Source organism: Nomascus leucogenys, unplaced genomic scaffold, assembly GCF_006542625.1.
Source record: "Nomascus leucogenys isolate Asia unplaced genomic scaffold, Asia_NLE_v1 000785F_92759_qpd_obj, whole genome shotgun sequence".
Lineage (NCBI taxonomy): Eukaryota > Metazoa > Chordata > Mammalia > Primates > Hylobatidae > Nomascus > Nomascus leucogenys.
Genome location: NW_022097792.1, coordinates 60130 through 87552, shown reverse-complemented (window position 1 = coordinate 87552; position 27423 = coordinate 60130). Strand labels below are relative to the sequence as shown.

At 44.2% G+C, this 27423-nt stretch overlaps 1 protein-coding gene across 1 annotated transcript in view; it reads left to right on the top strand.

Annotated features, from left to right (window-relative positions):
* Nucleotides 1–2029: 2029 nt before the first annotated feature.
* Nucleotides 2030–27423, top strand: part of LOC115834354 (acyl-CoA dehydrogenase family member 10-like) — a 51142-nt gene continuing 25748 nt past the window's right edge. Inside the window, 9 exon segments of the mRNA XM_030809102.1 lie at nt 2030–2087; nt 2166–2314; nt 5693–5792; nt 5795–5840; nt 5842–5884; nt 9416–9574; nt 14304–14463; nt 17604–17745; nt 25850–25918. Of these exon segments, the coding sequence (XP_030664962.1) occupies nt 2030–2087; nt 2166–2314; nt 5693–5792; nt 5795–5840; nt 5842–5884; nt 9416–9574; nt 14304–14463; nt 17604–17745; nt 25850–25918 (926 nt within the window).

The following is a 27423-nucleotide window of genomic DNA, read 5'->3' as shown; positions in this document are numbered from 1 at the left end:
AGCAAGAAAGCAATAATAGACAATAGTAAACAAGTGTGGTTGTGTTCCAATAAGACTTTATTTACGAAAATAGGTAGAGCCAGGCATGCTAGTGTGTGCCTGTAGTTCCAGCTACTAGGGAGGCTGAGGTGGAGGTTTCATTTGAGCCCAAGAGTTTGAGGCCAGCCTGGGCAACACAGCAAGACCCCATCTCTTAAAAAAATAGGAGACAGATTTGGCCCCAAGCCATATTTTGCTGACCTTTGGGCAAGTTTCTATATTTTAACATCTGTGTGGTATTCCGTTATATGAATATATCATAATTGATGTAATAAGCACCTTATTAATATACATTTAACTTTTCTAGTTCTTTTTATTATGAGCAATTCTGCACAAACAGAATTGTACATAACCTTTGCTTGCTTTCATAAATATATATGGAAGAAATTTCTGAAAGTAGAATTACTACGTCAAATGCATGTGCATTTCAGATTTTGACAGAAATTATCAAATTGCTGTCTGCAGAGGTTGTGCTTGTTTACGCTCCCGTCAACAGCATATGATGGTGCCGGTTTCCTCACATGCTTGCCAACTCCGGGACTGTGAAAAATGCTATATGCTTTAGCTCTAAAATTAAAGAAGTATTTTTTGGATTGAGTTTTAAAAGTCTTGTTATTTTCAAAGGACATATACCAGATTGTTAACATTGGTTATTTCTGAACGATAGGATTGCTTGTCCTTTTACCTACCTACCTTCCTTCCTTCCTTCCTTCCTTCCTTCCTTCCTTGCTTCCTCTTCTTTTTTTTTTTAAGAGATGGGGTCTTGCTCTGCATCCCCAGGCTGCAGTTTGGTGGCACCATCATAGCTCACTGCAGCCTCAAACTCCTGGGCTTAAGCGATCCTTCCACCTCAGTTTCCCGAGTAGCTAGAATTACAGGTGCAACCCACCACGCCAAGCTAATTTTTAAATTTTTTCTAGAGACAGGGTTTAATCATGTGGCCCAGGCTGGTATCAGATGCCTAGCCTCAAGTGATCCTCCCATTTTGGCCTCCCAAAGTGCTGGGATTATAGGTGTGAGCTACTGCACTCAGCCTACTTCTTTTGTATAGCTTTCTATGAAATATATTGTCTGAAAAATTTTCAATGCACAGACACTACTTTATCAGAAAAAAACAACAAAGGTGTTTTAATTCCAAAACAAAAGCTATATGTAAAGTGTATTTGTCTTAATATATAATTATGAATGTTGTATGTATATATTTGCCCCCAGCATCTGTATTATAGACAGAAAAAGCAACTGTGGATGAGGAGAAACAATCCTTGTACAAATGTTCCTAGTATTCTGCAGATGCTGATGCTGATCCATCCACTGCCTTAGCTCTTTGTGGACAGAAATTTCCTTCTTGGCCAGGCACAGTGGCTCACACCTGTAATCCCAGCACCTTGGGAGGCCCGAGGCAGGCAGATCACCTGAGGTCAGGAGTTTGAGATCAGCCTGGCCAACATGGCAAAACCCTGTCTCTACTGAAAATACAGAAATTAGCCGGCTTGGTGGCACATGCCTGTAATCCCAGCTACTTGGGGGGCTGAGGCAGGAGAATCAGTTGAACCTGTGAGGTGGAGGTTGCAATGAGCTTAGATTGTACCACTGCACTCTAGCCTGGGTGACTGAGTGAGGCTTTTTCTGAAAGAAAGAAGAAATTTCCTTCCTTATCCACAAAGACAGCATTTCAGGCGAACATTTCAGTGTACTCACTCCATGCTGTTAAGAATTACTATAGCTTATAGAAGGAAGGGCATGTTTTGGGGGCCACCAGGATCTGGCTTATTCCTTCATGTGCTTCCATAGTCTCTGCCAGGTCCAGTTAAGTGACCTAACATATGGTCCAGTGAATATGAGACCAAGGAAGAAAATTCATCATGCAGTGCCCGGAGTCCTCTCAAGCAACCACTAAGGATTTGATGCTTCACAGCAGTGTGCTCTCTGTCGTACACATTAGCATTGCTCTTCCTCTGCAGGTCTAAGGTTGAGATTTTGCATTTCGTGAATGTCTGCAAATTTCCAACAGCATCCACCCTGGCAGTACAGCGAGGCTGTAGGAACTGGTATGGTAATTTTCCTGAGCTCCCTAAACCCCAGCGTGTGTCAATGTATTCCACTTTTGCGTATTTTACTTCCTATAGAATGGGAGGTACAGAATCGTATCCCTTCTGGAACTATATTAAAGGCCTTGATGGAAGGTGGTGAAAATGGGCCCTGGATGAGATTTATGAGAGCAGAAATAACAGCAGAGGGTTTTTTACAAGAATTTGGGAGACTTTGCTCTGAAATGGTGAGTGATAAACATACCTACATTTCCATATTTTTCTTTTTGCCTTGAGTAGTGATTGCAACTTCATGTATAAGTTAGTTAAACTAAAATAAAGTGAAACCTAATAACCCATTACATGTTTTAAAGTTATTTCTTAGGCCAGGCGCAGTGGCTCATGCTTATAATCCCAGCACTTTAGGAGGCCCAGGGGGTGGATCATCTGAGGTCAGGAGTTCGAGACTAGCCTGGCTAACATGGTGAAACCCCGTTTCTACTAAAAATACAAAAAATTAGCCGGCTGTGGTGGCACACACCTGTAATCCCAGCTATTTGGGAGGCTGAGGCAGGAGAATTGCTTGAACCTCGGGGTAGAGGTTGCAGTGAGCTATCATGCCATTGCACTCCAACTTGAGCAACAAGAGCGAAACTGTCTCAAAAAAAAATAATAAAGTTATTTTTTTCACCCCTAGGTGTTCAATGTTCAATTCATATATGAATAACTAAAAATATTCTTAGCCGGGCATGGTGGCTCACGCCTGTAACTTCAGCACTTTGGGAGGTTGAGACAGGAGAAGTGTTTGAACTCTGGAATTTGAGACCAGCTTAGGCAACATAGCCAGACCTCGTCTCTATAAAAAATAAAAAAAATTAGCCAGGCATAGTGGTGCACACCTGTGGTCCCAGCTATTCAGGAGGCTGAGGCTTGAGCCCTAGAGACTGAGACTTCAGTGAGCCATGACCATGCCACTGCACCCCAGCCTGGGCAACATAACAAGACTCTGTCTCAAAAAAAAAAAAAATTCTTTACTAAGTTCCTCCAGCATATATTTTTTTTAATGTTTTCTGGTGTATTATAAAGGATATTATGAAGGATACAAATGAACAGCCAGATGACAGGATACCTGGGGGCAAAGGTTTTAGAGCCACTGTGCCCTTTCTGGGCCTGCCACCCTCCTCCCAGCACCTCCATGCATTCAACAACCTGAAAGCTCCCCTCTAATAGATACTAAAACAGGAGCTGTCTACATAATGGCTTTGATAAAAAAGCTTATTTAAAGCAATAATAATATTGAACATTTTTTCTGTACTGTGCACTGTTCTAAGCTCTTGATATAACTCATGTAACCGTAATAGCTCTACTAAAATACAATTTAAAATATAGTAAGAAAAGTTCTGTAGGTAGATGGTGGTGATGGTGATGGTTGCACGACAACACGACTGTACTTAATGCCACTGCACTGTATACTTAAAAATGGTTGAGTGTGGTGGCTCACGCCTGTAATCCCAGCATTTTGGGGGGCCAAGGTGGGCGGATCACCTGAGGTCAGGAGTTCAAGACCAGCCTGGCCAACATGGTGAAACCCGTCTCTTCTAAAAATACAAAATTTAACCAGGCGTGGTGGTGGGCATCTGTAATCCCAGCTACCTGGGAGGCTGAGGCAGGAGAATTCCTTGAATCCGGAGGCAGAGGTTACATTGAGCTGGGATCGAGATCACACCACTGCACTCCAGCCTGGGTGACAGAGTAAGACTCCATCTCAAAAAAAAAAAAAAAAGGTTAAAATAGTAAATTTTGTGTTACATATACTTTCCACAATTTTAGATATATATAAATAAACATACATGTGTATATATAATAGTAAACTTTGAAAACATTATGCAAATTGAAAGAAGCCAGTCAAAAAAGACTGCATAGTGTATGATTCCATCTGTGTAAAATGTCCAGAATAGGCAAACCCATAGAGATAGAAAGTAGATTGGTGGTTTTCTAGTACAAGGAGACTTTGGGGGAAATGAGGAGTGACTGTTAATGGGTACGGTTTACTCTTTTTTTTTTTTTTAATTTTTTTTTGAGACAGAGTCTCCTCTGTCACCGAGGCTGGAGTGCAGTGGAGTGATCTCGGCTCACTGCAACCTCTGCCTCCCGGGTTCAGATGATTCTCCTGCCTCAGCCTCCGAATAGCTGGGATTACAGGCCATGCCCACCAGCCCCAGCTAATTTTTGTATTTTTAGTAGAGACGGGGTTTCACCATGTTGGCCAGGATGGTCTCGATCTCTTGACCTTGTGATCCACCCACCTTGGCCTCCCAAAGTGCTGGGATTACAGGCGTGAGCCACCGTGCCTGGCTGGTTTGCTCTTTAGAGTAATGAAAATGTCCTAAAATTGATGGCAGTGATGGTTGCACAACTTTGTAAATATATTAAAAACCATTGAATTGTACTCTTTAAATAGGTGACTTGCATGGCATGTGAATTATATTTCAGTAAAGCTCTTCTAAAATCTGTGTGTGTATATGTATATATAAAATAGCAGACTTGCCTTTGCACATTTTGAAATGTGATTTTTTTTTTTTTCTTTTTTTGAGACGGAGTCTTGCTCTGTTGCCCAGGCTGGAGTGCAGTGGCATGATCTCGGCTCACTGCAACCTCCATCTCCTGGGTTCAAGCTGTTCTCCTGCCTCCACCTCCTGAGTAGCTGGGACTACAGGTGCGTGCCACCACGCCTGGCTAATTTTTTGCATTTTTAGTAGAGATGGGGTTTCACCATGTTAGCCAGGATGGTCTTGATCTCCTGACCTTGTGATCTGCCTGCCTCAGCCTCCCAAAGTGCTGGGATTACAGGCATGAGCCACCACGCCCGGCCTTACAAGAGTTTTCAAAACCCACACAGATTGAACTTAAAAACAGGAAAAAAATTGATCAGAAACTAAAGTTCATAATGGTGATACTGAGGCAATACAAAAAGCATTAAATGACTTCTCAATCATTAAAAATTAAATTATAGGTACTTCATATACATTTAGAGTTCACGGTATCCTTTTATGATATGCTGTTTTTTTTTTTTCAACTAGCAATCCATGAGCAGAATAAAGAATTCATTTAATTGTAGTATTGATATAAATAGCTCCATTCCCTACTCTGTTGCTCAGGCTGGAGTGCAATGGCTTGATTTATAGCTCACTGCACCCCAATTTCCCAGGCTCAAGCCATCCTCCCACCTCAGCCTCCTGAGTAGCTGGGACCACAGGTATGTGCCACCAAGCCTGGCTAAGTTAAAAAAAATTTTTTTTTAGATCTCACTTTGTTGCCCAGGCTGGTGTCAAACTCCTGAGCTCAAGCAGTCCTCCCACCTCAGCCTCCCAAAGTGCTGGGATTACAGGTGTGAGCCACTGTGCCCAGCGTGTAACTCTAGTCCTAGGTAACTTTTAAAAACCTTATATGAGAGTTCAGCATAGGGGCTGAGGAACACACTTCCTGCAAGCAGCAAGCTGTGAGCCTGGGCTCTTGTAGCCAGAGAGCAGAAGGACGCCAGGAATAAGCATTTTTTTTTTCTGTTGGCCATGAGTGTTTGTCACTCTTAATGATTGCTGTTCTCCTGTGCCCTCTCCTGTTCTTAGTCAAAGGCCTCCGTGCCTGTGGACTCATTTTTCTCTCTGCTGACCAGTGAGCCAGTGGCAAAGCAGTTCCCAGTGATGACTGAGGCCATAACTCAAATTCGGGCAAAGGTCTTCAGACTGCAGTCTTGAGCAATAATTTTATCTTCCCAACAGAAAAGCTTTTTGCCCCTGGACCGGAAACAGTTTGATGTGGTAAGCTTGAGCTAATTGAAAACCATTGGAACAGAATCTGTCCCTTGCTTCAGGGTGCAATGTTAAATGCTGTCTTCTAGCAGATCTTGAGTGAGAGAGTTTTTCCTTTAGACACTAGACTAAGTTAGGTTTAAATGCAATAGGTTGAAAACAGACCCTTTAAGATATCACTGTGTTCTTAGCAAGATGAGACATTTATGGCATTTGATTACTGGTTGACACTTCAGCTTTACATTCTAAATTCAAACCTTAGTCTTCATATAACACAAGCATCTCTATCAACCCTCATATCTTAATGGATCCTTTGGCCTTTTCTAAGACCAACTATGTTGCCTTCTATTTCTGTGACATTAGTTCCTAGACCAGTGCTGTCCAATAAAACTTCACTGCCCTCCTCAGCCTGATTTACTTCCATATGAAATCCATCTGCTCCATGTGTGTATCCCAACCTGTCATGTGATAAACCTATTGTTTTGATATGCTTGGCTATATTTGGGTCTTATTTATTTATTTTTATTTTTTATTTTGAGATGGAGTCTCACTCTGTAACCCAGGCTGGAGTGCAGTGGCTCAATCTCAGCTCACTGCAACCTCTGCTTCCCAGGTTCAAGCCATTCTCATGCCTCAGCCTCCTGAGTAGCTGGAATTACAGATGTGTGCCACCATGCCTGGCTAATTTTTATATTTTTAGTAGAGACGGGGGTTTACCATGTTGGCCAGGCTGGTCTCGAACTCCCAACCTCAAGTGATCCACCTGTTCAGCCTCTCAAAGTGATGGGATTACAAGTATGAGCCACCGTGCCTGACCTATTTATTTTTTATATTTATATATATATTTTTGAGACAATCTTGCTCTGTTGCCCAGGCTAAAGTACAGTGGCACCATCTCAGCTCACTGCAACCTCTGCCTTCCAGGCTCAAGCAGTTCTCCTGCCTCAGCCTCCTGAGTAGCTGTGATTGCAGGCATGCACCACCACCCCTGGCACCACCACCCCTGAATTTTTAGTAGAGACAGGGTTTCACCATGTTGGCCAGGCTAGTCTCGAACTCCTGACCTCAAGTTATCTGCCCACCTCAGCCTCCCAAATTGCTGGGATTACAGGCATGAGCCACCATGCCTGGCCCCTATTTGGGTACTCTCTTTTTTTTTCCTTGAGAGAATGTCTCTCTCTGTCGCCCAGGTTGGAGTTCAGTGGTGCAATCTCGGCTCTTTGCATCCTCCACCTCCTGGGTTCAAGGAGTTCTCATGCCTCAGCCTCCTAGTAGCTGAGAGTACAGGTGCATGCCACCACGCCTGGCTAGTTTTTGTGTTTTTTTATTAATATTAGAGACTGGGTTTCACTGTGTTGGCCAGGATGGTCTCAAACTTCAGACCTCAAGTGACCAACCCACCTCAGCCTCCCAAAGTGCTGAGATTACAGGCATGAGCCACCGTGCTCGGTCCTATTTGGCTACTTTAAAAATGTTTGTTTTTGTCTTATTACCAACAGCAGTGATAATTCCCTTTAGAGACTCCAAAGCCCAGATTGGCAGTTGATCTTCCAGCACCTTTTAGAGTTGTGATGGATCAGAAGGACCCTTCCCCTGACCCATTCCACCAAAGATATTCTGAGTCAGTGCAAAAGGGAACAGCTCACGAAATATAGTGAGAGTCATGGTAGCCTCTGGAACACATCGGATTAGATTTCTCTGATAATTCAAGTATTGGACATTTTGCTACCAGAGCCCCTTTCTGATTCTTTCCATCTTTGTTAGAGCTACTTTTGCTGGGTCCAGGAAGTGGCATATTACCTTAGCCCTACATCTGCCTATGCCTGGGTGTATTTGTACCCTTCGTTGTGCCAGTGAGATTAAAGATTTTCAACTCTGCCTACACATCACATGACCTGGGAGTTTGTACAGATGCTGGGTCTTTTCCTGGAGGCTTTCATTGAGTAGGTCTAGTTGGGATCCAGGCATGTGTATTTCGAAAAGCTCCACAGGTGATTCTGCCTTGCAGCTGGGGTGAGATACCCCAAGATGCAATGAAGGACTTCAGATTCTGTCCATGCTTTTCTCTTATCACACAGCCTCTGTCATGCCTACCTTGAGAAGGAGGCTTCCTCTCCATCTTCCTGGGATAGGGCCTTGATAAATAAAATCATTTTTATTTGATCTACATTTGGAAAAACACTGACCTTGTTCCCACAGTTCCTGCTTTGCCAAGAAAGTAATAGAAACCCTGAATAAGTTCATGCTATCATGTGCAAAATATAAAAGAAAGAGAAGGCTAGAGAGCTTATCAAATAAATCTTAAGAATTTATTTTACTTCCCCCAAATGTAATTCACCTAGTGAGAGGAGCCGAATGCTTCCTGGAACTTAGCCGCATCCCCCCCCAATTCTCTCCACTCTCCCTTCTCTTGTCTCAGCCAGTACAGCTCTGCCGCTTCCATCTGGTGCATTACATCGACTGGTGTCTGAGACACCCTGCTTCTGTACTTCTCACTATTGACGTTTTCTTTAGGGTAGCTTCTTAGGCTTTTTTTTTTAGCTCACTCAGGTCCTTAGGAGACAAGAGAAAGTAGAAAGGTCCAGTTTATTCCAGACATTTATTTACCTGAAAGGGCAGTTCTCACCCAACCGAGAATGCAAGTGTAGGGTAGAGAGAGGGGCCATTGGGTTTGTCCTTGGCCTTGGAGAGCTTGGGTCGTTCCAAGTGGCAAGTCAGAGATTTAGTCTGTTCTTGCGGCAGATCAGAGGATATTGGTTATAAGCTATGTGGCTGTCTTGGGCCCACTCTATAGGAGATGACGCCCTGGGGACACTGTAAAAGGACTTTTGGGGAATCAGTGGATCAGAGACAGCCTGACACTGAGAAGGCTTTCCCGTGTTCTCCTGAACTCTCAGCAGCACCCCCACCCATTCTGGATCAGATACGTGGCTGAAGCAAGGTCATCAGAGTACAGAAGCCTCTTAGCATGTCAGGAACAGTGTCAGCCCTCCCATGGAATTTCTGTCTAAATGGAGTATGGATGGGTTTGTAACCTCTGAAATAAACACTAACTTCATATTTATTTTATACCTGTAACAGTGTCTTCTTTCTGGAAAAAAAAAATGGTAAAATACTTTCCATAAACCTGACGTGTACAGCTTTTCTTCTGCTCTTTTTAGCCCCAAGATGTGACATTAGCCAAATGCTTTGTCATTTTGGAACTCACTTAAGCTAAGATAGGTAAGATGACTACTAATATTATTCCCATTTTATTGATGATGGCACTGAGGCCCATTATGGCTTTGCTTGTTTGCACAGGGTCACAGTGTCTGAAACAGGCAGTGGTTTCTCGAGTTTGCCCCCACGTTGTAACCCAGTATTGTCAAATTACTCAATGTAAGAAGGCAACATCATTTTATATCATAACACTCTTAAATTACTTGTTATAATAAATCTCAACTGTCCTTCTTATGCTTTTCCTTTCAAAAAGTTTACCAGCGTGCATGTGGGAGCTCCACCTTTCGGGACATTCATCTCTCATTCCTGTCCCTCCATCAGATCATGGAGTCCTGCATGCAAGGGATCTGTAAGCCAGACCCTAGGATCTACAAGCTGTGCTTGGAGCGGCTTGGCCTGCAGCCCTCCGAGTCCGTGTTTCTTGATGACCTTGGACCAAATCTAAAAGCAGCTGCCAGCCTTAGTATTCACATCATTAAGGTAATAGTAATTTTTGAACACCGCTCCCATGCACCAGCCACTAGTGCAACGTTTCTCTGTAATCTTTTTACATTTGTAGCTCTAGCTTTCCTTAGGGTTTCCCCTATGTTTCCATAGTCATGCTATTTTGTGTTAATTATGAAATCTATGTGACTAGTTGCTTGTATTTTCAATGGGAAGGAAGACAAACAGGTACTGAGAAGGCAGGTTGAGAAAAGAGATAGGAGAGGAGGTGAATGGCAGGCTTAAGACCTTTGTGGAGGTGTTCACACTGTCCTCATGATCCAGTGATGCTGCCTTAAGTGGAGAGCCAGTGGCCACCAGCCATGCAGGCCATGCAGCTCACTGCTGTAAAGCACGAGAAGCCATGTGAGGGGTCTCATGCCAACTTTTTTCTATTCTTTTTTTTTTTTTCTCATACAGGGGCTTGTTGTGTCACCCAGGCTGGAGTGCAGTGGTGCATCATAGCTCTCTGTAGCCTCAACCTCCTGGGCTTAAGTGATCCTCCTACCTCAGTCTCCTGAGTAGCTGACCAGAGGCATACACCACCACACCCAACTAATTTTTGTATCTTTTATAGACAAGGTTTTGCCATGTTGCCCAAGCTGGTCTCAAACTCCTGGGCTCAAGCGATCTGCCCACCTTACCCTCCCAAAGTGCTGAGATTACAGGTATGAGCCACCATGCCTGGCTTTTGTTCTTCTATGTTTGGGTTTTCATCATTGAGCTGATGGGCCTGTAGGGCAAGAGCAAACATTGCAGCATAATCTTCTTTCTTCTTGGCACAAGAGGGTATTGTGCTTTTTTTTTAAACACAGTTTCACTTTGTCACCCAGGCTGGAATACAGTGGCATGATCTTGGCTCACTGTAACCTCTGCCTCCCTGGTTCAAGCAATTCTCGTGTGTCAGCCCCCGAGTAGCTGGGACTACAGGCACATGCCACCATGTCCGGTTAATTTTTTGTATTTTAGTAAAGACAGGGTTTCACCATGTTGCCCAAGCTGGTCGCAAACTCCTAAGCTCAGGAAATCTGCCCACCTCGCCTCCCAAAGATTCACAGCCTCACCACGACCAGCCATGAATCTTTTTTGAGATGAGGCCTTCCTAAGTTGCCCAGGGCCTTGAAATCCTGGACTCCAGCAGTCCTCTCACCTCAAGCTTCCCAAGTGGCTGGAACTGTGGGTGCACACCATCATGCCTAGCTGTTTTGTGAACCCTTGACCAGTGCTTCTCTCTGCAGGATAGAAAGTTCAGTGTGGTTAGGAGTTAAATGGGAAGAGGAAACTCATTCTACTGCTCCCTCATTAGCTAAATATCCTGGGTCTGAAGGCCTTCCTCAGAGCACTGACTTCTTTGATAATTTCCCTCTAAAGGACTACCCTTTGTAAAAAGTAAAGTAGGCTGGGCATGGTGGCTCACCCTTGTAATCCCAGCACTTTGGGAGGCCGAGGTGGGCGGATCACGAGGTCAGGAGATCGAGACCACGGTGAAACCCCGTCTCTACTAAAAATACAAAAAAATTAGCCAGGTGTGGTGGAGGGCGCCTGTAGTCCCAGCTACTCGGAGAGGCTGAGGCAGGAGAATGGCGTGAACCCGGGAGGCGGAGCTTGCAGTGAGCCGAGATCGCGCCACTGCACTCCAGCCTGGGCGACAGAGCGAGACTCCATCTCAAAAAAAAAAAAAGTAAAGTAGAGGTTTTCCTTTAAAGACTTTCCTGTTATTTAATTAGGAATAAATAGTAACTTGTTTTAGAAGCAAAATTTATTGAAAGAACTGTGCTTTTTTTTTTTTTTCAAGATGGAGTCTCGTTCTGTCACCCAGGCTGGAGTGCAGTCGTGCAGTCTCAGCTCACTGCAAGCTCCACCTCCTGGGTTCACGCCATTCTCCTGCCTCAGCCTCCCAAGTAGCTGGGACTACAGGCGTCTGGCTAACTTTTTATATTTTTAGTAGAGACGGAGTTTCACCATGTTAGCCAGGATGGTCTCGATCTCCTGACCTCGTGATCCACCTGCCTCGGCCTCCCAAAGTGCTGGGATTACAGGTGTGAGCCACTGCGCCCAGCCGTGCTAACATTTTTAAATATTTGCTAGCTGCAATAAAGAAATTAATGTATTTTATGTTTTTAGTTCCTACAATTTAGTCTAAATATTTGCCTTGGCATGCTAATACTGGTCCAAGCAAGTATTGGGTCATAGCTTGTTCCTCTTCTTTATTTGAAGGTGTTTTTATTTTTCTCAGCATTTTACAAGTTACTTTCTTCTTCCTTTGTTTTCCTCTACCTTTGCCTCTTTTAAAAAGCTTTAAGTTGCTAGCCAATTAGGACAAATACAGAATGTAAAGTCTCGTTCCAGCCAATGGAAACTGGACACAGCAGTAGGATGGACTTGTCAGGTTATAAATAACCCTGTCTCCTTTGTTCGGTATACTTTCGTGGCAAAACTGCTGGCGAGTGTACCCTTTTTACAGGACGTAAAAATAGCCTTGCTGAGTAAATTAAATTTGTGTTCAAGTGCTATTAGGACCTACCAGCCAGATGGCCTAGAAAAATAAAATAGCTTTAAATATAATATTAGCAAAAAACGGCCGGGTGCAGTGGTTCACGCCTGTAATCCTGGCATTTTGGGAGGCTAAGGCAGGCAGATCACGAGGTCAGGAGATTGAGACCATCTGGCTAACACAATGAAACCCTGTCTCTACTAAAAAAAAAATACAAAAAATTAACCGGGCATGGTAGCGGGCACCTGTAGTCCCAGATATTCGGGAGGCTGATGCAGGAGAATGGCGTGAACCCAGGAGTTGGAGCTTGCAGCTAGCCGAGATCGCGCCACTGCACTCCAGCCTGGATGACAGAGCAAGACTCTGTCTCTAATAATAATAATAATAATAATAGCAAAAAAAAGATGTTTGTTTCATAATTAAAACTCAGTGTTGTACCTTCATTCCTAGTAGTACTGCCCCTGATGGACTAAAACAAAAGTGCTATAGGATTAACAGCCCTATCTGATAAACTTGCCAAAAACTCTAAAATAAATAACCCATTTTCTAAAATAATAAAACATTGGTTCAGTGGATAAAAAGAAGTTTCAACTTCAGTTCTCACCTCGTTTGCTCTTGTTATTGGTGTACTTATTTTTTTTTTTTTTGAGATGGAGTCTTGCTCTGTCGCTCAGGCTGTAGTGCAGTGGCGTGATCTCGGCTCACTGCAATCTCCGCCTCCTGGGTTCACGCCATTCTCCTGCCTCAGCCTCCCCAGTAGCTGGGACTATAGGCGCCTGCTACTACGCCTGGCTAATTTTTGTATTTTTAGTAGAGACAGGGTTTCACTATGTTGGTCAGGCTGGTCTCGATCTCCTGACCTCGTGATCCGCCAGCCTCAGCCTCCCAAAGTGCTAGGATTACAGGCGTGAGCCACCCGCCCGCCAGGTGTACTTATTCTTGTAGGCTGTTATATTATTCCCTGCCTTCAAAGTTTTTTTGTTTGTTTGTTTTGAGATGGAGTCTCACTCTGTTGTCTAGGCTGGAGGGCAGTGGCTCAATCTCGGCTCACTGCAACCTCTGCCTCCCAGGGTCAAGTGATTCTCCTGCCTCAGCCTCCCCAGTAGCTGGGATTGCAGTGGCACCCCACCATGCCCGGTTATTTTTTTTGTATTTTTAGTAGTGATGGGATTTCACCATGTTGGTCAGGCTGGTCTCGAACTCCTGACCCCATGATCCACCCACCTCAGCCTCCCAAAGTGCTGGGATTAGAGGCATGAGCCACCGCGCCTGGCCTTCAAAGTTTTATACGAAATCTTGTCTCTGCCACACTTACAGAGTTAACTCCTAACTCTCCTCCACCCTATTTGGAAAAATTACTTCTATTGGAGGGACAAACAAAGCAATTAAGTCAAAACATATTAAACAAGTTTGAAGAGAAATTATAAAATAAAAAGAGGGGGAATTGTAAAAAGTAAAGTAGAGGTTCCTCTTCAAAGACTTTCCTCCCCATTTAATTAGGAATAAATAGTAACTTCTCTTAGAAGCAAAATTTATTTGAAGACCTGTGCTAACATTGTTAAAAATCTGCAAGCCGTGATAAAGAAATCAACGTACTTTATGTTCTTAGCTCCCACAATTTAGCCTAAATATCTGCCCTGGCATGCTTATACTGGTCCAAGCAAGCATTAGGTCATAGCATGTTCCTCTTCCTTATTTGAAGGTGTTTTTACCTTTCTCAGCATTCCACAAGTTACTTCCTCCTTCCTTTGTTCTCCTCTACCTTTGCCTCTTTTAAAATGTTCTAAGTTGCTAGCCAGTCAGGACAAATACAGAATGTAAAGTCCCATTCCAGCCAATGGAAACCAGACACAGCAGTAGGGTGGATGCGTCAGGTTATAAATGACCCTGTCTCCTTTGTTTGGTGTACTCTTGTGGCAAAACTGCTGGCGAGTGTACCCTTTCTGCAGGAAGTAAAAATGGCCTTGCTGAGTAAATTAAATTTATGTTCAAGTGCTATGTCTTTATGGCACAGGGGAACAAACATTTCAGACACCTCCTAGGAAACAGATAGGGGCCCCTAAGGCCAGGATTGACTGCTGGCACCTGTTCATTATATATTCTCTACACCTGTACTATCATGACTTGTAAAATTAAAAATATGTATGTATATATATTCTCAACATTCTGTGAAAAGAAGGGAAAAATAACAACAACAAAAAATATACATCTACATATTCTCTCTGAAATCAGGTTAATGACCCAGAGACTGCAGTAAAGGAATTAGAAGCTCTCTTGGGTTTTACATTGAGAGTAGGTGTTCCAAACACTCGGCCTGTGAAAAAGACGATGGAAATTCCGAAAGATTCCTTGGAGAAGTACCTTAAAGACTTACTGGGTATCCAGACCACAGGTATGTGGACATCTCTCATGTTTTGGTAACTCTGTCCAAGGCAAAGGTTTTGGTCTGCTTCTCACCTTTCAACCCTAATGGAATGGGCTGGAGACAAAGAAGCTTTACAGTGAGGAAAATAGCCATTGGGCCTGGTGCATCGGAGCACTGCTTTCAGTTTTGCTTGGGAAAAAGCATTAACTTCCCTATTTGTGGATCTCCAAAAGTGTACCTATCCCACTCTTACACCTGAGAGTGTGGTATGGCAGTGGTTGCCTGCTTTCAACAGGGAGAGGAACTTGGGGACTGCAGTATGTGCTCAGAGGATTTTACAGTTTCTGATGCTTTGAGACGACAGCCCATTTTGTGAAGACGACTTAGAAGTTACATTGGCAGGCAGGGTGCGGTGGCTCACGCTTGTAATCCCAGCACTTTAGGAGGCTGAGACAGGTGGATCACGAGGTCAGCAGTTCAAGACCAGCCTGGCCAACTTGGTGAAACCCTGTCTCTACTAAAAATACAAAAATTAGCTGGGTGTGGTGGTGGGTGCCTATAATCCCAGATACTCAGGAGGCTGAGGAAGGAGAATTGCTTGAACTCAGGAGGTGGAGGTTGCAGTCAGCCGAGATTGTGCTACTGTACTCCAGCCTGGGTGACAGAGCAAGACTCCATCTCGAGAAAAAAAAAAGAATTTGCATTGCTGACCAGGGCGTAGTGGCTCAGTCCTGTAATTCCTGCATTTTGGGTGGCCGAGGCAGGCGGATCACTTGAGGCCAGGAGTTTGCGACCAGGCTGACCAACATGGTGAAACTTTGACTCTACTAAAAATAGAAAAATTAGCTGGTTGTGGTGAACAACTATAGTCCCAGCTGCTCTGGAGACTGAGGCACAGCAGTCACTTGAACCCGGAGGCAGAGGTTGCAGTGAGCCAAGATCACGCCTCTGCAGTCCAGCCTGGGCAACAGAGTGAGACTCCCATCTCAAAAAAAAAAAAAGAAAAGAAAAAAAAAAAGGGCTGGGCGCAGTGGCTCACGCCTGTAATCCCAGAACTTTGTGAGGCTGAGGCAGGCAGATCACCTGAAGTCAGGAGTTCGAGGTCAGCCTGGCCAACGTGGTGAAACCCCATCTCTACAAAAATTAGCCAGGCGTTTTGGCGGGCACCTGTAATCCCAGCTACTCGGGAGGCTGAGACAGGAGAATCACTTGAACCCAGGAGACTGAGGTTGAGTGAGCTGAGATAGTGCCACTGCAGGCCTGGGCGACAGAGTGAGAGTCCGTCCCCACCCCCACCCCCAAAAAAGGAAAAATAATGTTGCTGGGTGTGGTAGCTCACCCCTGTAATCCCAGTACTTTGGGAGGCTGAGATGGGCAGATCACCTGAGGTCAGGAGTTCAAGAGCAGCCTGGCCAACATGGCGAAACCCCATCTCTACTAAAAATACAAAAATTAGCTGGGCATGGTGGCACATGCCTATAGCCCCAGCTACTCGGGAGGCTAAGACAGGAGAATCACTTGAACCCGGAGGTGGAGGTTGCAGTGAGCTGAGATCGTGCCACTGCACTGCATGCAGCCTGAGCAGCAGAGCAAGAATCTGTCTCCAAAAAAAAAAAAAAAGTTGCATGATTTTAAAATGCAATAAATTGTCTCCATTTCTTGGAGAGAAGTTTTCTCTTTCCTCCTGCACGTTCCGCCCTCAGAAAACCAGGTGTCTTGTGTGCTTTAGAGGACACTTTTGGGCCAGGGGCGGTGGCTCATGCCCGCGATCCTACCACTTTGGGAGGCTGAGGTGGGCAGATCACTTGAGGCCAGGAGTTTGAGACCAGCCTGGTCAACATGGTGAAACTCCATCTCTACTAAATATACGAAAATTAGCTGAGGGTGGTGGCGCATGCCTGTAGTCCCAGCTACTGGGGAGGCTAAGGCAGGAGAATCGCTTGATCCCAGGAAGCAGAGGTTGCAGTGAGCTGAGATGATTGCACCACTGCACTCCAGCCCGGACAACAGAGGGAGACTCCATCTCAAAAACAAAAGAAAACAAAAAAGGAGACTTAACAATTTTTTAAAATTTAATTTAATTTAATTTTTTTTGAGATGGAGTTTCACCCTTGTTGCCCATGCTGGAGTGCAATGGCATGATCTCAGCTCCGCCTCTTGGGTTCTAGTGATTCTCCTGCCTCAGCCTCCCAAGTAGCTGGGATTACAGGCACGCGCTACCATGCCTGGCTAATTTTTGTGTTTTTGGTAGAGACTGGGTTTCACCACATTGGTCAGGCTGGTCTCAAACTCCTGATCTCAGGTGATCCACCCTCCTTGGCTTCCCAAAGTGCTGGGATTATAGGCATGAGCCTCTGCGCCTGGCCAAAGAAGACATTTTTCCCAGGTAATAAAGGCTTCACCCACTTACTCCATGAAAAAGGCTTTTGTTGGTGGAGTTTCATGTTAGGATGTTTTCCAGCAATTGGATTATTGGTAGTGGCCTCTGCACAGCTGAGGCGCCCACTCTGGCCAGCCAGAAGAACTCGGCCTACTTCTGTTGCTTGCCTGCTCTTCTAACCAAGTGAAATCAGTCTATACCCAGGGTTCAGTCTTCTTATGGAGGTGAGAACGAATTAGTTACACCTCAGCCAGGATCCTGCAAGGGAGCCACAGAATTCAGCCTAGTGCAGTGGGAAATTGCATCTCATGAAAGCAGCTTTGGGTCAGGCTGAAGGCCTCCATGTCACTCCTTTCAGCTCTCCCAGCAATGTCAGGCAGAGGGACGTGCAAGGGCACATCCTCAGGCTTAAAGTATTCCATTTTGCAAGATGGGTTTCCATAGCTGTGTTTGTGCTTGATAAACAGAATGAACATGTTTTTATTCATGGAGCAGGAGTTGGCAGGAAGGACAAAATTGGACACCTGCACAAACAGAAAATTATTGTGGTATAAAATGAATGGTCTTTGACAAACTGTAGTGGCATGTCATCCTGGACCTGAGTTGGCGGAGTGTAGACCTGGGACTCAGTCACTCCTAGTAGGCAGGGAAGAGGTGCTTTTATTGCACTGCATGGCAGATGAGGATATTTTGAAGCCCAAATGCAGAACTCATTAGAAAGAAAGAATGTCTGCTCAGATCTGTCCTCCAGGGCTGGTTTGAGTTTTCTTTGTTTTCAAACTTGCAGGCCCATTGGAACTCCTTCAGTTTGATCACGGGCAGTCAAATCCAACTTACTGTATCAGGCTGGCTAATCGTGATCTAGTTCTGAGGAAGAAGCCCCCAGGGACACTCCTTCCATCTGTGCATGCCATAGAGAGGGAGTTCAGGTAAGTTTTCAGGGCCAGGGGAGCACTTGCCCACTAGCCTCCACTGTGCACAAGCTCAGCCCTAAACTGAAAAGTCAGCACTCCATAAAAACACCCCAAGACATTTAAAACTACAATTATGGCCAGGCTTGGTTCATCACACCTATAATCCCAGTGCCTAGGGAGACCAAGGCAGGAGGATCATTGAGCCCAAGAGGTCAAGACCAGCCTAGGCAATGCAGCAAGACCCTGTTTCTAGCCCTCCCCACCAAAAAAAAAGCCTGGGTGTGGTGGCACGAACCTGTAGTCACACCTACTCAGGAGGCTGAGGCGGGAGGATCGCTTGAGCTGGGAGGTTGAGGCTACAGTGAGGTAATGTGGCATCATTGCACTCCCACCTGGGAGACATTGGGAGACCCTGCTCCAATCCCCAAAAAAGCCAAATGTAAATTAGAACTATTCTGGAAAACAATATGATACAATTTATTAAAAGCCTCAGCGTTTTCATACTTTCAGACCTAATAATTCCAATTCTGGGGCTCTGTCTTAAAGAAATAATTCTAAGTAGGGGAAAACAGCTTTATGTATTAATATGCTCACCATAAAGTTGTTTAATAATAAGAATTTGGAAGGCCAGGAGCAGTAGCTAACGTAGTCCCAGCACTTTGGGAGGCTGAGGCAGGTGGATCACTTGAACTCAGGAATTCAAGACCAGCCTGGACAACATAGTGAAAACCTGTCTCTACCAAAAATACAAAAAGTAGATGGGTGTGGTGGCACATACCTGTAGTTCCATCTACTCAGGAGGCTGAGGTGGGAGGATCTCTTGAACCTGGGAGGTGGAGGCTGCACTGAGCCGAGATGGGCACCACTGCACTCCAGCCTGGGTGACAGAGAGAGACTCTGTCTCAAGAAACAAACAAAAGAGTTTGGAAACTACTTAAATATACTATAATCTGTACCATAATCAGGAAATAATTAAGTAAACCTTGTATATGTACTTGTCGCAATGACAGTAATAGTAATAGCTGACATTTATTGAATGGTTAGTATGTGCCAGGCACTAAAATAAATGCTTTGAATGTCTTGTTACTGCAGAGCATCCTCAGAACTCTATGATATGTTACTATTATAATCCTCATTTACAACTGGGAAAAGTAAGGCTTAAAGAAACCAAGGCAGGCAGATTGCTTTGAGCTCAGGCGTTCGAGCCCAGCCTAAGCAACATGGTGAAACCCTGACTCTACAAAAAATACAAAAATTAGTTGGGTGTTGGTGGCTTGCACCTGTAGTCCCAGCTACATGGGAGGCTGAGGCTGGAGAATCACTTGAGCCCAGGAAGCAGAGGTTGTAGTGAGCTGAGATCGTACCACTGCACTCACAAAGTGAGACCCTGTCTCAAAAAACAAAAAAATTAACCAGCATACCCAGGGTCATAAAACTAGTAAGCAAGTGCTAGAGTCCGGCTTTATAGCCAGTCCGTGAGATTTCATAGCTCACCTTTAATGATTATGCTGTTATTGCAGCTAATAAAAGTATGCCTATAATAACAAATGTGTATGATAAAATTTTAAGATAGTAAAGGCAGATACAAACTGCATATATAGTATTAGCTGATTTTTTTTTTTGTTTTTAGGCAGAGTGTCACTATTGTCCAGGCTGGAGTACAGTGGTATGATGATACCTCACTGTAAACTCGAACTCCTGGGCTCAAGTGATTCTCCTGCCTCAGCCTCCCAAGTAGTACAGGCACATGCCATCATGCCTGGCTAGTTTTAAAAATTTTTTTGTAGAGATGGGGCCTCACTATATTGCTTGAACTCTTGGCCTCAAGCAGTCCTCCCACCTTGGCCTCTCAAAGTATTGGGGATTACAGGCATGAGCCAGCGTGCCTGGCCAAGGTTTTTGATTATTAATTCAATTTAACAAAAATACTATTACTTGGATATTTTATTTCATCTTGTTTTAGTTTTGGTAAGTTGTAATTTCTAAGGAGTCTGTTCATATCACCTAAGCTGTTGAATTTATTACTTATAATATTCCTTTACTATCCTTTTAATATATGTAGGATCTATAGTGATATCCTTTTTTTTTTTTTTTTTGAGATGGAGTCTTGCTCTGTCACCCAGGCTGGAGTGCAGTGGCATGATCTTGGCTCACTGCCACCTCCATCTCCCAGGTCCAAGTGATTCTCCTGCCTTAGCCTCCCAAGTAACAGGGATTACAGGCACACGCCACCATGCCCAGCTAATTTACTATTTTTAGTAGAAATGGGGTTTCCCCATGTTGGCCAGGCTGGCCTACAACCCCTGACCTCAAGTGATTCACCTGCCTCGGCCTCCCAAAGTGCTGAGATTACAGGTGTGAGCCACTATGCCCACCCTTTATCACTGCTGGTATTGATTGATAATTTGTATTCTCTCTCTCATTTGTCTACCTAGGGATTTATCAGTTACGTTGATCTGGGAACCACAGTTTGGTTTTGTTACTTTTTTCTATTGTTTGTTTTGTTTTGAGGCAGAGTTTTTGCTCTGTCACCCAGGCTGGAGTGCAGTGGCGCAATCTCGGCTCACTGCAACGTCTGCCTCCCAGGTTCAAGTGATTCTCCTGCCTCAGCCTCCTGAGTAGGTAGAATTACAGGTGTGAGGCACCATGCCCGGCTAATTTTTGTATTATTATTATGGTTTTTTGAGACGGAGTCTCACTCTGTTGCCCAGGCTGGAGTGCAGTGGCACGATCTCTGCCCACTGCAAGCTCTGCCTCCCAGGTTCACGCGATTCTCCTGCCTCAGCCTCCTGAGTAGCTGGGACTACAGGTGCCCACCACCACTCCTGGCTAATTTTTTTTGTATTTTTAGTAGAGACAGGGTTTCACCATGTTAGCTAGGATGATCTCAATCTCCTGACCTCGTGATCCACCCTCCTCGGCCTCCCACAGTGCTGAGATTACAGGCATGAGCCACCATGCCCGGCCCTAATTTTTGTATTTTTAATAGAAACGGGGCTTCGCCGTATTGGCCAGGCTGGTGTTTAACTCCTGACCTGAGGTGATCCGCCCACCTTGGCCCCCCAAAGTGCTGGGATTATAGGTGTGAGCTAGTGTGCTGGGCTAGATTTTAATTTTTATTGAAATTTATTGAGATTTATTTTATTATTTTTTTTTTAAAGGGAGGGAACCATCTTTTATTCCTTCAAAGTACACGATGGTGTAGTATAAAGCAGGAACTGAAAGCCAATAAGGGAGGATCTCTTTAAAATCTGACTAAGAGACGTAAATTAGAGTAAAAAAGAACCTGGAGTGCCATTATTTCTGCTGCAGTGACACAGACTGTGTAGGAAAAAGTCTGTAGGCTTTTGTCCCTTTATTTTTTTTTTATTTTTTATTATTATACTTTAGGTTTTAGGGTACATGTGCACAATGTGCAGGTTTGTTACATATGTATACATGTGCCATGTTGGTTTGCTGCACCCATTAACTCGTCATTTAGCATTAGGTATATCTCCTAATGCTGTCCCTCCCCCCTCTCCCAACCCCACAACAGTCCCCAGAGTGTGATGTTCCCCTTCCTGTCTCCATGTGTTCTCATTGTTCAATTCCCACCTATGAGTGAGAACATGTGGTATTTAGTTTTTTGTCCTTGCGATAGTTTACTGAGAATGATGTTTTCCAGTTTCATCCATGTCCCTACAAAGGACATGAACTCATCATTTTTTATGGCTGCATAGTATTCCATGGTGTATATGTGCTAATAAAGAAGAAAAGAGAGAAGAATCAAATAGACGCAATAAAAAATGAAAAATGGGATATCACCACCGATCCCACAGAAATACAATCTACCATCAGAGAATACTACAAACACCTCTATGCAAATAAACTAGAAAATCTAGAAGAAATGGATAACTTCCTCGACAAATACACTCTCCCAAGACTAAACCAGGAAGAAGTTGAATCTCTGAATAGACCAATAACAGGATCTGAAATTGTGGCAATAATCAACAGCTTACCAACTAAAAGGAGTCCAGGACCTGATGGATTCACAGCCGAATTCTACCAGAGGTACAAGGAGGAACTGGTACCATTCCTTCTGAAACTATCCCAATTGATAGAAAAAGAGGGAATCCTCCCTAACACATTTTATGAAGCCAGCATCATCCTGATACCAAAGCCTGGGAGAGACACAACCAAAAAAGAGAATTTCAGACCAATATCCTTGATGAACATTGATGCAAAAATCCTCAATAAAATACTGGCAAACCGAATCCAGCAGCACATCAAAAAGCTTATACACCATGATCAAGTGGGCTTCATCCCTGGGATGCAAGGCTGGTTCAACATACGCAAATCAATAAATGTAATCCAGCATATAAACAGAACCAAAGACAAAAACCACATGATTATCTCAATAGATGCAGAAAAGGCCTTTGACAAAATTCAACAACTCTTCATGCTAAAAACTCTTAATAAATTAGGTATTGATGGGACATATCTCAAAATAATAAGAGCTATCTATGACAAAACCACAGCCAATATCATACTGAATGGGCAAAAACTGGAAGCATTCCCTCTGAAAACTGGCACAAGACAGGGATGCCCTCTCTCACCACTCCTATTCAACATAGTGCTGGAAGTTCTGGCCAGAGCAATCAGGCAGCAGAAGGAAATAAAAGGTATTCAATTAGGAAAAGAGGAGGTCAAATTGACAAATGGGATCTAATTAAACTAAAGAGCTTCTGCACAGCAAAAGAAACTACCATCAGAGTGAAGAGACAACCTACAGAATGGGAGAAAATTTTCACAACCTACTCATCTGACAAAGGGCTAATATCCAGAATATACAATAAACTCAAACAAATTGACAAGAAAAAAACAAACAACCCATCAAAAAGTGGGCGAAGGACAGGAACAGACACTTCTCAAAAGAAGACATTTATGCAGCCAAAAAACACATGAAACAATGCTCATAATCACTGGCCATCAGAGAAATGCAAATCAAAACCACAGTGAGATACCATCTCACACCAGTTAGAATGGCCATCATTAAAAAGTCAGGAAACAACAGGTGCTGGAGAGGATGTGGAGAAATAGGAACACTTTTACACTGTTGGTGGGACTGTAAACTAGTTCAACCATTATGGAAGTCAGTGTGGGGATTCCTCAGGGATCTCGAACTAGAAATACCATTTGACCCAGCCATCCCATTACTGGGTATATACCCAAAGGACTATAAATCATGCTGCTATAAAGACACATGCACACGTATGTTTATTGCAGCACTATTCACAATAGCAAAAAGTTGGAACCAACCCAAGTGTCCAACAACGATAGACTGGATTAAGAAAATGTGGCACATATTATTAATTTTTTTGCACACAAAACAATAACCATTTCCTAAAAATACATACAAACAAAAAGATGCATATCAAACATATTAAGAAGGTTGCACATGGGAAGATGGCAAATAGAAATGGGGGTGGGAATTAAAGAAAATAAATGAGAGAGGGACTTTGTGTGGATCAATGATAACTCAATCCTCTATTTGACAAAGAAGAAGGAGAAGGAAGAGGAAGAAAAAGAAAGCGGGATAAAGGATCAGAAAGGGAGGAAAATAGAAAAAATTAGAGTATGACTCCAGGGTAGACCTGTTTTGTTGTCGCTGGGTTGGTTGGTTGGTTTGTCTGTTGTATTTTTCATATGTTTCACCATGTCAGCCAGGCTGGTCTCAAACTCCTAGCCTCAAGTGATCAACCCGCCCCGGCCTCCCAGAGTGCTGGGACTACAGGCGTGAGCCACCATGTCCAGCCCCCACATTGCTTCTGGCCTCCATGGTAGACCTCCCAGATGGGGCAGCCAGGAAGAGGCACTCCCCACATCCCAGATGAGGCGGCCAGGCAGAGGCGTTCCTCACTTCCCAGATGGGGCGGCCGGGCAGAGGCGCTCCTCACATCCCAGATGATGGGCGGCTGGGCAGAGGCGCTCCTCACTTCCCAGATGGGCGGCCGGGCAGAGGTGCACCTCACATCCCAGATGATGGGCGGCTGGGCAGAGGCGCTCCTCACTTCCCAGATGGGGCGGCCGGGCAGAGGTGCACCTCACATCCCAGATGATGGGCGGCCGGGCAGAGGCGCTCCTCACATCCCAGAGGATGGGCAGCCAGGCAGAGATGCTCCCCACCTCCTAGACGGGGTGGTGGCCGGGCAAAGGCTGCAATCCCAGCACCCTGGGAAGCCGAGGCGGAGGCTGCAGGGAGCCAAGACCACGCCACCGCACTCCAGCCTGGGCAACACCGAGCACCGAGTGAGCAAGACCCCGTCTGCAGTCCCAGCACCTTGGGAGGCTGAGGCAGGCAGACCACTCGAGGTCCAGAGCTGGAGACCAGCCTGGCCAACATGGCGAAACTTCGCCTCCAGCCAAAGGAGAAAAAGCAGGCAGAGGTGGTGGCGCACGCTGGCAATCCCAGCAGGCCGGGGCAGGAGAATCCCAGGAGCTGGAGGCAGGGAGTCTGCAGCGAGCCGACTATATTCCAGCCTGGGCCACAGAGGGAAGAAAAGGAAGGAAGGAAGGACGGAAGGAAGGAAGGATGGAAGGAAGGAAGGAAGGAAGGAAGGAAGGAAGGAAGGCAGGCAGGCAGGCAGGCAGGGCAGGCAGGCTATTGAGATTTATCTTATGGACCAGCACATGACTTATCTTGGTGAACATATTGTGTTTACTTAAAAATAATGTGTATTTTGCAATATCTGAGTGAGTGGTATACAAATGTCCATCAGATCAAGTTGGTAGTGGGTTCAGATATATGTCTTTAGATAAATCTATTTTTGTCTAATTCTATCATTACTGAGAAAGGAGTGTTAAAATCTCATCTAAGACTTGTGGATTTCTTCATTTTTTTCTCTTTACTTTTGATCATTTTTACGTGATGTATTTTGAAGCTCTGTTGTTTAGCACATACATATTTATGATTGTAATATCTTTCTGATGAACTTGCAGTTGTATCATTTTCAAATGTCCCTCTTTGTCTCTGATGGTACACTGTCGTAAAGGCTGCTTTATTTGACATTAAAGTAGCTGCACCAGCTTTCTTATGCTTAGTGATTGCATAATGCTTCCATTTCCATCCTTGTTTTTGCAACCTATCTGTGTTTATATATTCAGTGCATATCTCTTGTAGACATCATATAATTAGGTCATGTTTTTCTGTCCAGGCTGAAAACATCTGTCTTTTATTTTTATTTTTATTTTATTTATTTATTTTTTTTTGAGATGGAGTCTTACTCTGTCACCCAGGCTGGAGCGCGGTGGAGCCATCTTGGCTCATTGCAACCTCCGCCTCTTGGGTTCAAACAATTCTCATGCTTCAGCCACCCAAGTAGCTGGGATTACAGGCATGTGCCACCACACCTGGCTAATTTTTGTATTTTTAGTTGAGACAGGGTTTTACCATGTTGGCCAGGGTGGTCTTGAAATCTTAGGCTCAAGCAGTCCTCCCTCTCAGCCTCCCAAAGTGCTGGGATTACAGGCAAGAGCCACCATGCATGGCTGGCTTCTGTCTTTTAATTGGAATCTATTCATCTTTTGAGTTTAATGTAATTATTGATATGGTTGATTTAGGTCTACAATTTCACTACTGGTTTTTTTGTTTGTCCCATCAGTTTTTTTGTTCTTACCTACTTTTGGGTCAATTGAATATTTTTTAGAATTTCATTTTAATTTATGTACCATTTTTAATTCAGAAAAGTAATTTCAGGCCGGGTGCAATGGCTTATGCCTGTAATCCCAGGACTTTGGGAGGCTGAGGCAGGTGGATCACCTGAGGTCAGGAATTTGAGACCAGCCTGACCAACATGGCGAAACCGCGTCTCTACTAAAAATACAAAAATTAGTTGGGCGTGGTGGTGCACATCTGTAATCCCAGCTACTCAGGAGGCTGAGGCCTGAGAATGGCTTGGACCTAGGAAGTAGAGGTTGCAGTGAGCCAAGATCACGCCACTGCACTCCAACCTGGGTGACAGAGCGAGACTGTGTCTCAAAAAACAAAACAAACAAACAAACAAAAAACAAAGAAAAGTAACTTCAAGAAAATCTCATCAATTCAGCCAGCAATTTTGTTTATTTTCATTTGTCCTGGCAGGATTATGAAAGCCCTTGCAAATGCTGGAGTACCTGTCCCTAACGTTCTTGATCTCTGTGAAGATTCAAGGTAAAGTTCAGATGTTTTTGCTATTGCACATTCAAGCTACTAGAGAGAAAAGCCCATATGCTAACACAAATTCCAATTTGTTAAAGACAAATAAAATTTGGGTAGGAGGGAAAAGAAACTTTATCGCAACCTCTCCCAGAAGTTCTCAGATATTTAAGTTATCCTGCAAGATAAGTATATGCCTGCTTTAGGGAGAATTGGTAGAAAACATCTTTTTTAACATTCAAAAAATACATATTTCTCTAGTTTCATGTTGCTTGTTTTTGTTTATTTTTTTAAATCAGAGTCTTTCTAAACTTGTTTTGTTTTGTTTTGTTTTTTGAGACGGAGTCTCATTCCGTCACCCAGGCTGGAGTCCAGTGGCCTAATCTCGGCTCACTGTAACCTCTGCCTCCTGGGTTCAAGTGATTCTGCTGCCTCAGCCTCCTGAGTAGCTGAGATTACAGGCGCCGCCTGCTACACCTGGCTAGTTTTTGTAATTTTTGAGTAGAGACAGGGTTTCACCATGTTGGCCATGATAGTCTCCAACTCCTGACCTCAGGTGATCCGCCCACTTCGGCCTCCCATGATGCTGGGATTACAAGTGTAAGCCACTGCGCCTGGCCCGAAACTATTTTAAACAGCTTTGTAACATGCTTTTTGAGTGTCTCTTCTTTCCTAACGTTTTAATTATGTAACATTTGAAACCTTCAGAGAAGGTGAAAGAAGAAAAAATAATACAGTGAATACCTGTTTACATTTCATCTAGATCAGAAATTAAAACATTGTTAACATTTTACCACATTTATTTTCTATATATGTATGTGTGTATACATGTATGCTTTTAACATGTAGATAATGATTTTTTTTTGGCTGAACCTTTTGAAATAAGTTTCAGAGAGCATACATCTCTCAAGAATAAAGACATCGACCAGGCATAGTGGCTCATGCCTCTAATCCCAGCACTTAAGGAGGCTGAGGCGGGCAGATCACTTGAGCCCAGGCGTTTGAGACCAGCCAGGGCAACATGGCAAAACCCCATCTCTACGAAAACAAACAAAAAATTAGCCAGGTGTGGAGGTGCACAGCTGTAGTCCTAACTACTTACCCGGAAGATTGAGGTGGGAGGATCACCTGAGCCTAGGAGGTGGAGGCTGCAGTGAGCTGTGATCACACCACCGCACTCCAGGCTGGATGATAGAGTGAGACCTTGGGTTTTTTTTTTTTTTTTTTTTTTGAGATGGAGTCTCACTCTGTTGCCCAGGCTGGAGTGAAATGGCGTGGTCTGGGCACACTGCAACCTCTGCCTCCTGGATTCAAGCAATTCTCTTGCCTCAGCCTCCCAAGTAGCTGGGATTACAGGCATGTGCCACCACACCCGGCTAATTTTTGTATTTTATTGGAGACGGGGTTTCGCCTTGTTGGCCAGGCTGGTCTCAAACTCTTGACCTGAAGTGATCCATCTGCCTCGACCTCCCAAAGTGCTGGATTACAGCTGTGAGCCACTGCACCCGGCCGACATTGTC